The sequence below is a fragment of the Cystoisospora suis genome (genome assembly GCF_002600585.1).
Source record: "Cystoisospora suis strain Wien I chromosome Unknown contig_1036, whole genome shotgun sequence".
In the NCBI taxonomy this organism is placed as follows: domain Eukaryota; phylum Apicomplexa; class Conoidasida; order Eucoccidiorida; family Sarcocystidae; genus Cystoisospora; species Cystoisospora suis.
The window spans coordinates 514-9,129 of record NW_027153837.1 but is presented as its reverse complement, the minus strand read 5'-3'; the positions used below and the strand labels follow the sequence as shown (position 1 = coordinate 9,129).

General features: G+C 41.1%; 1 protein-coding gene across 1 annotated transcript; it reads left to right on the top strand.

Moving 5' to 3' along the window:
- Positions 1-39: 39 nt before the first annotated feature.
- CSUI_002454 (SMC protein) lies at positions 40-7,918 on the top strand (the record flags this gene model as incomplete). Its single annotated transcript, XM_068062655.1, has 11 exons — positions 40-138; positions 942-1,018; positions 1,530-1,614; positions 2,327-2,455; positions 3,048-3,097; positions 3,500-3,602; positions 4,244-4,423; positions 4,782-4,862; positions 5,771-5,911; positions 6,615-6,758; positions 7,841-7,918. Coding segments are annotated over exons 2-11 (1,014 nt in total), but the record flags the coding sequence as incomplete, so codon positions are not given.
- Between the last annotated feature and the right edge of the window lie 698 nt (positions 7,919-8,616).

The window sequence follows — 8,616 nt, the reverse complement described above, 5'->3', positions numbered from 1 at the left end:
TCTTTTTTCTTCATCTTTTTCTTTTCTTTTTGATTAGGTAAAGCAATCTTTAAGTATAACAATTTTGCGAATAGTCGAAGGCGCGTGACGCTCCTGCCTATTCGAGACTGCCAAGTGGGAAGAACGTGCGATACACAGGTACCCACACACATTCAAAACTCTAAGAAGAGACGCACCTTCATCTCTTCTTCTTCTTCTTCTTTCTTCTTCCTTTTCATCTGTGAGAATGGGGAGTTGCTGTTCTCTTTGTATGCGTCTCATTTCTTTGTGGAAAGCCTCATGGTCCTTTGCCGCAACATATACACAAGAAGAAGAAGAAGAAAACTGCCTGTGTATGTCATCCACCTATAGAGAGATGCAGAGGTAGAGAAATATGTCTAGATAGATATATATAAATAGATATAGAGACAGATAGATAGATAGATGCCTACGAGATACATGCGCTGATCTGTCTATGGCTCTCTATGCTTTGTCTCGATACATGAAGCTAGATAAACCCTACTCGAAACAGAAGATCGATAGACAAGACCATCATGAGACATGTCTACTATGTAGACATCTCCTTCATCCTTATCATCTAGATCCATTCACACCCCAGTCCACCTATCTACTATACATGTCTACATATATATCTATATATGTAGCTCTATATCTGTATGTATATAGATCTTTATAAGTAGCTGTATCAAATATCTTGCATTGTGGCCAGTATGTGTAGGTGTCTCTCTTACCGTCTTCAAGCTTGGCTAGCCATCATACACACCTTCGACCGACTTCTCCTCACCCTCCTCCGCCGACCTTGCTTCTTGGAGAGAAATACCCGAGGAGACAAAACGATAGACAACAAGAATACAAAGAGATACACACAGACAACTCTTCTTGAGACCTCTTCCTCTCTATCTTTCTTTCTCACTCTTTCTTCTTTCTTTCTTCCTTTGTAGAGCCTGGTGCAGAATCGGCGTTTCGTGGGGCTCGAACCCGAGGACTCGAGTGTCATGAGATGCCTCGATCTTGTCGAGTAAGAAAAGAACGCACACTCCAGTAGGGGAAGGAGAAAGAAAAGGAGGAGATGTCTTCGTTGATCGATAGAAGAGTTTAAGGGAAAGATAGAAGACACCGAGGTGATAGAAAGAAGGAAAAGAGAAACATGTCTCGCAGATGGGAAGAATGGAGAAGAATTTCTCGGATTCTCTCTCCTTCTTTTCTTCGAGAGGTAGATAGAAGATCTCCCAGAGAGACATAATTATAGGGAGATAGAGATAGAGGGGGACATGAGAGAGGAATGCGTAGAGTAGGGGGTGTCTATGCAAAGAGAGGACTGTTTAGGAATTTAAGTCATTCTTAAGAGAAGCTCAAAGAACGACTTCTTTACATCTCTCACTTTCCTTTTTTCCTTTTGTCTCTCTTTCTTTCTCTCTCTACGTCTCTCTGTTGTCTCTATCGTTTTGAATCGCGTCTGGGTATTCTCTCCCTTCATGTTGATCTCTGTCTCTTTCTTTCCCACTCTTTCTTTTTCACTCTTCCTTAAGGTATGATGGTCGTCGACACGAGAAGTTAGCTCAGTATGTATTTGGAGGGAGCCTCGTCTGCGCCAATGCAGACATCGCTCAAAAGGTGAGAAAAGAAGATACAGAAGAAAAAGAAAAAGAAGAAAGATGAGAATACAAGAAAGAAAGAAAGCAAAAAGAAGAAGGGGGAAGAGAAAGAGTGAAGCTAGTATTGTACAGCCGTCTCTTCTTTCTTTCTTTCTTTCTCTCTCAGTGAAACTTCACTTCTACCCCGTGTATGGAATTTTCTGCTAGATGTGGTCTGATCTAGAAATTCGAAAGAAGCGTCATAAGACTTGATCATTAGAGAGGACTCTTCGCTATTTTGTTTCCGGACAAGTCTGTCTAGCTAGCTGTCTCTCATTCCACCCAGGTGGACATGCGTGTCTACAGCCGTAGTCGCATCGATTCGTGTATCTCTCTCCTCTCTTGTATGAATGCACATGTATCTGTATGTCTGTATGTATGTATATGTACATATATGTGTGTATGTCTATCTACCTATACGTATGTATATATTCGTATGTATATATATATATATGTATGCATGTGTGTATGTGAGTATGTCTTCCCTCACGAAGGTGTCTTTGAATGAGTTGAACAAGACACTGTATCTTGTCCGTATAAACCCACAGATAGCTATACACGTATATATAGACATATGTATTCCCCTCTCTTTCTCTCTCTATTTCTGACTTCTTGGATAGAACTAGAAGAGATCTATAGCTTTCTTCCATTTCTTCCTTTCTTTCCTGTCTGTCTGTCTGTCTGTGTGAAAGATAACCTATCAATCGAATCGCCGTCTCGCCTTTCCTTCGGTGACGGTCGAAGGAGACGTCTTTCAGACAGGAGGAGTCATGTCTGGAGGCGCCTCGAAACATCACAGGCAAACTCTGCTTCTGTGGAAAGTAATTAAACAAGAAAGAAAGAAAGAAAGAAAGAGAAAGAGGAAGAAAAGAAGAAGAAAGGGAGAAAAAGAGAGAGAGAGAACAGGAAGAGAAAGAAGGCAAATACCACGCAAACAGATTTCACTTCTTCTATAGCTTCTTGTATGGAGATGAGTAGAAAAGATTCTAGAACCTTCCGGCTTGCCGTCTCACCCCCGGTGTATGTACACTGTCCCGCATGAATTATTTCCTTCCGTTCATTCGCTAGACATTTCTTATACACACATTATGTTTCTTCTTCTTCTTCTTGCTGTCGGCATTCTTACGTTACTAACGCCACTACTGCTAAGGCAATCCGCAAAACTCTCTCTGTCCTCTGTATGTACATCTCTCTCTCTCTTTCTCTTGCTCCCTCTCTCTCTCTCTGTATATGTGTGTCTTTCTGTCTCTACTGTGTATGCTGTTTGGCTACTCTCTCTCTCTCTCTCCTTCTATCTATCTATCTCTTCTCTCTCTCTTGCTCTTCATCTTCTCGCCTTTCTTTCTCACTCTTTCTTTCTTTCTCACTCTTTTTTTCTTTCTCACTGTTTCTTTCTTTCTCTTTCTTCCTTAGAATTTTAAGCGTTGCTCCCAGTTGGCTGGGGATCTTCAAGAGAGACTAAAGTGAGAAAAGCAAACGAGAAGGGCAGGAGAGAAAGAGAAAGCAAGAGAAAAGGACTTCTCATTCTTATCTCACTATCTATGTATTCGAGCTAGCTAGACACTTGCTAGCTATCATGATCACCTAACTACGACTGCTGCAACTACTCTTACTGATCTACCTCATGCCAGTTAGCGAGCAGCTCACCACCTTTTCATTAGCTAGCTAGCTAGCTAATGAATCTTTCTCTGTTTTGTCTACCAGTGCTGATGATCAAGCGACAGTGATGACGTCTGTTTGGCTAGATCTAAAATGAACTAACTTTCTTATTTTTTCTTGGAAGTGTCGATCTTTCCTTTCTTGCTTGCTTCTCTCTCTTCTCTCTCTTCTCAATCTTCTTCTTCTTTCTTCGTTTTTGTCTTCAGGCAGATTGACTTCTATTTGCTACCTATGGAAGAGTTAGGACAGAAGCACGCCAGGATTACGAGAGACCTCCGACTAGCCCTAAATGAACTGCAGAATCTCGAGGTAGAAGCAACTTGCACAAACGAAAAGACGAAAAAACGAAAAGACGAAAAGAACGAAAGAAAGAAAGAAAGAACGAAAGAAAGAGATAAACTTCAATCCACAGAAGCACGTACACGGTCTATATTACTCTCGGGGCTCTAGGTATATAAAATATGTAAGTTTCAAGGTGATATACATACATATATATATATATGTATGTATATATGTATGTATATGTATATATCTCTATACCTACATCTCTCTCTCTGTCTATGCGTTCTTTTTTCCTATCTATTTGTCTTGCGTATGGAAAGCGACGAGGAGAATTGGGGAACCGATGCGACTAGATAATAAGCAACGAAAGAAAGAAACGAATGAAAATGGTGCAGGAGAAGAAGAAGAGGACACACTGGGGGGGATGTATCCCTGTCTTCTTCTTCTTCTCTTCTTCTCTTCTTCACTATTTGCCAAGAAGAGGAAGAAGAAGCCTTACACGCGAGCTTTACTCCTCCTCCGCTTTCTCACTCTATCACATGCCGTAGGGAGGTCTCTCTCTCGACAAGCCACTTCTTCTTCTTCTCGAGACTCGTACTAAGCCTTCCTTCTCTTTGTGCTTTCATTCTTCTTCTTTCTCTTCTTCTTCTTTTCTTCTTTTTCTCTAGAGTGCGTTTGCAGCGAGTACAGCAGGAAGTGAGAGAAGAAGAATCGGAGAGATGGAGGAGAGAAAGGAAGAATGCGCACGACGTCTCGAGACACTTCACACGGAGAAAACTTCCATTCTTGAAGAGATCCGCAAACTTGAGAAAGAAGTCTATGAGCTCCACCATCATCGAGATAAACTCGTAAGACCTCAAACATACAAAGAAATTTAAAGATACAAAGCTCGCTCAGCCAACCCTAATCTATCTCTCTCTCTCTACCTATGTGACTTTCCCTCTCCCACCTTTTTGAGTAGTATAGGTCTATCTTTACTCGATCTTTAATCTGTGCAGGAGGTGCCTTCCATATTTTTCTCCGTCACAGAAATACCTTACTATTCGTATCGCCATGCATGCCCCGGCGTCGTCTTATATTCTGAACTGCTCTTTCTCTCCTCTTCCTCCTTGTTTCATCTTCTTTCTTCTTCTTCTTTCTCATCTCCTTCTCCTCCTCCTCTCGTTTTCTTCTTTCTTTTCTTTCTTCTTTCTTGTGCGTGTGTAGGAGGGGAGTTTGAAGAAAGAGGTGAAAGAGTTGCGGCAAAAAGTCAAAAGTCTCGAGGCAAAAGCAGCGACACTCCAACTTGTAATTAATCACGCACAAGAAAGAAATTCAAATGAAAGAAAGAGTGAAGGACTCGTACACTTCCAAGGAGAGTCACAAGCCCCATATAGATACAGCACAAGAAGCACTACTACTACTACTGTTACCAAGCAGCTCAACTGCCTAGTGATCTCACAGAAGCAAAACATAAGAGAAAGAAAGACAGAAGAGATAGGAAGAAAGGGAGAGATAAAGAAAGAGTGAGAAAGAATGAAAGAGAGAAAAGGAGAGAGCAAAGGAGTTTGTGTCTTTTCTTCTTCTTCTCGATGGGTTAGAGCGTTTGAGTTGTGTGGAAAAGTCGCTAGAGAATAGACAGAAAGAGTAAAGTGTATCCATAGAAAGAATGTGGAGATAGCAGAATGATAGATAGATAGATGGAATGGATGGATAAATAGCAGGAGGAAGGATTGGCTAGAACGAATGAGTGCTCTAAGCCTCTTTATACCAGCTATCTCAAAATGAGACACGAGGTGTCTCGATGTCTACCGCTAGGTGTCCACATATATATATATATATACGTCTCTCAAGAGATACTGAGAGAGATGTCTCTATAGCTATCTATCTTTAATCTATCTGATCATATGCAGAGTTGGGTTCTGAAAGAAAGAAAGGAATGCCTACAAGAGAAAGAAGAAGAAGAATCCTGACAGAACTAAGCACTCTCTTCTTCTTCTTCATCTTATACGACAACGAAGACGGCTGTATGGTTTGGATTGTTCGTAAGAGCGAGCGAAGAATGCCGAGGCTCCTCCCGGAGTTTCACAGACATGACCTGGGGAATTCGGAGGATCTCCTTCGCGCAGGCTCACAAAGACGAGGTGTATGTACACCTTGTTTCATCCTCTTTCTTCTTATTTTCTCTCTCTCGCCTTGACTGCTCTTTTCTTCAGGAGACAGCTCAGTTTCGACAGGAGCTAGGAGTACTCGAGAAGGAGGTGCTGTCTGTGCAGCAAGATATAGAGACGAGGACAAAGCATCTACAAGACCTAGAGAACTCCATTCAAGATAGAATTACTCTTGTCGAGGAACAGGTATATACAGACACACCCCCTTTCTCTCTTTCATTCCTCCTTCTCTCACACACACTCTCATCCGTTCTTTCTTTCTTTCTTGAGGAAATTTACTTTTCTTCCTTTCTTCTCTCTGGAGGGCTGCGAGAGAGTATCTTCTGTAGTTATGTAGAGCAAGAGAGAGCGAGAGAAACGGATAGGTGTAAGAAGAAGAAATGGAGAGAGAACATGTAGAAAAGCATAAAAGGAGAAAGAGATGAAGTAAGTAAGTAAGAAAGAAAGAAAAGCGAAAGATGCTTGCATGTGGAGATTTTGAAGAGAGAAGAAGCTTTCTCTTTATCCTCTGGCGACCACAGAAAGATTTTCTAGCTCTCCTTCTTCTTCTTCTTCTTCCTCTTCATCCTTATCTCTGTATGGATACGTCATCTTTAACATCTCTCTAAAAGACATCTATACACATCGATACGTACATCTATAGATACAGACAGAGAGTGTGAGAGAGAAGCGAAGGGAGGGAAGTGGTTCATTTACACTTTGTAAGAATAGGATAGACAGGTACGTACGCACGTATTTAGACGCAGTGCATATGTACGTATGGACTTTTGAATGTATATGTATGTCCTTATAGATGAATGTGTATGTATGAATCTGCATGTATGGGTCTATGCATGTATCTGCATATGCGTCTGTATGTCTGTATGTATGCTGTGTGTATGACGCGTAGAAAGCTTTGGTAGAGAGTGTTCGTAAAGAGATTGAGAAGTGCCTAGCCGAGGCTGCTGTCTCCGATAAGAGACACGGAGACATCGCTTCAAAGTTAAAGAAACTACAGAAGCAAAAGGAACACTATACTCTCTCTCTCAAAAAGGTAAGAAATCTATAGCGGAATAGAAGAGTTCTCTATACATTCCAGAAGAGGCATATCTATGTGTAAATACATGACTGGACGAAGGAATGAAAATACAGGGATATGTGGACGTGTCTCCGTGTGTATCATGAAGAGGTAGGAGCGTGTGCTTGACAGACAGGATCAGGTATAAATATGTAGGAGGGCTTGTACGAATATACACCTATATATATATGTATATATCTGTATATGTATATGTATGTATAAGATTCTATGTGTATGTATGTATCTATCTGGGGTGCATGGAGGATGTAGGTGTATTATTCAGATATATGTATACATAGATGCATGTAGGAATGTACATATATATTTATATATATCTCTTGAGGAAGCCGTATGTATAATACGTGCAAGTGTTTATGTACATTTGTATGTACAGGTCGATGCAGCAGCACCTCCTATCTTTCTGTGTATCTACACTCGCTGTCTCTTCACTCTGCCCTAGTCTATTCTCGAGTCATGCATGCTCTAAGAGAATAAATAGACTGCATAACTTCTCAAGACAAGAAAGAAAGCGAAAGTCTTCTTTCACTTTTAGAGACCGAAACAGCAGGAGGAGGAGGAATTCTTCGACTGTACATACAGACACCGCCTATGGACTCAACTCTAAGCACACAAACCTTTCTTTCTTTCTTTCTCACTCTTTCTTTATCTTTTCATTCTTTGACTTACCTTGTATTCATTGATCGATTCTTCTTGTCTCCCGTCCCTCTGTAGTTTGTGGCCTGGAAGTGAGAGACATCTCTTAGGTGCCATAGCCTTTTCATACATCAGTCCCATCTTTCTTCTTCTCCTCTTCTTTTTGATCTCTTTCTTGCGTACCTGCTAGATAGATAGATAGATAAATAAATAGATAAATCGGGTGAGTATTGGGTAGCGTGCGTGTGTACATACACCTGAGAGAGAGAGAGAGACGTTGTGTGAAACATCCATCGTCATCCATTCTTCTCTCTACCTCTCCCCTTTCTCTCACTGACTTTGTTTCTCCTCACCCTTTTCCTTTCTATGTGCTTTCTTTCTCACTCTTTCTTTCTTTTCTGTAGTATCAGCATTCTATGGATGATCGAGAGAAGAACATACAGGCTGCAAGAAGAGTAAGAAAGGATGAAGAAGAAGAAGAAGGTCACTTTTACACCTCCTCCTACTACTACTGACACACGTCCTGCCCCTCAAGGACAAGACTAGCTAGCCCCTCCCTATTCTTCTTCTTCTTTTTCTTCCTCTTCTTCTTCTTTCTTCCATCAGCCATTCCATCTTTCTCCGTCATGTTGATAGGAACGAAGCGGACACTCGACATGTTCGCATGTGACTAATGCTTCTCTCAGCTCAGTTTCTCCTTCCCCTTCTTTCTCTGATCTGTTTGTCTGTCTCTCTCCCTGTACATCTCTGTATGATATGCATTGCTTCCTTCCTTTCTCTATCAGTTTATCTCTATATCTTGCTATAGATAGATACAGAAGTTTCTGTCTCTCTTTCTCTCTATATGTTTGCATATGATTCGAGGGTCTCTTCTTCTTCTTTTAAGCGTGATAGGCCTTAGACCGTAAGTTGTGTGTCTGTCTCTTTTCTTCGGAATCTTTCCTTCCAAAAGACTTCTCATTCTCTCCGCTTCATCGTGCCTTTCTTTACTTTTCTTTATCTCTCTAACTAACATCTTTTCTCTCCCTTCTTCTTCCTCTCTTTTCTCTGTCTCTCTAGAGATACGGAGACACTCCGTATATATGTATATATATGTATACCTATGCATACACCTCAGCTTTCTTTCTGTTTCTCTGGTAGAGAGAGCTTCGTCTCTCTGTGTATTTCTAGATGAATAAGA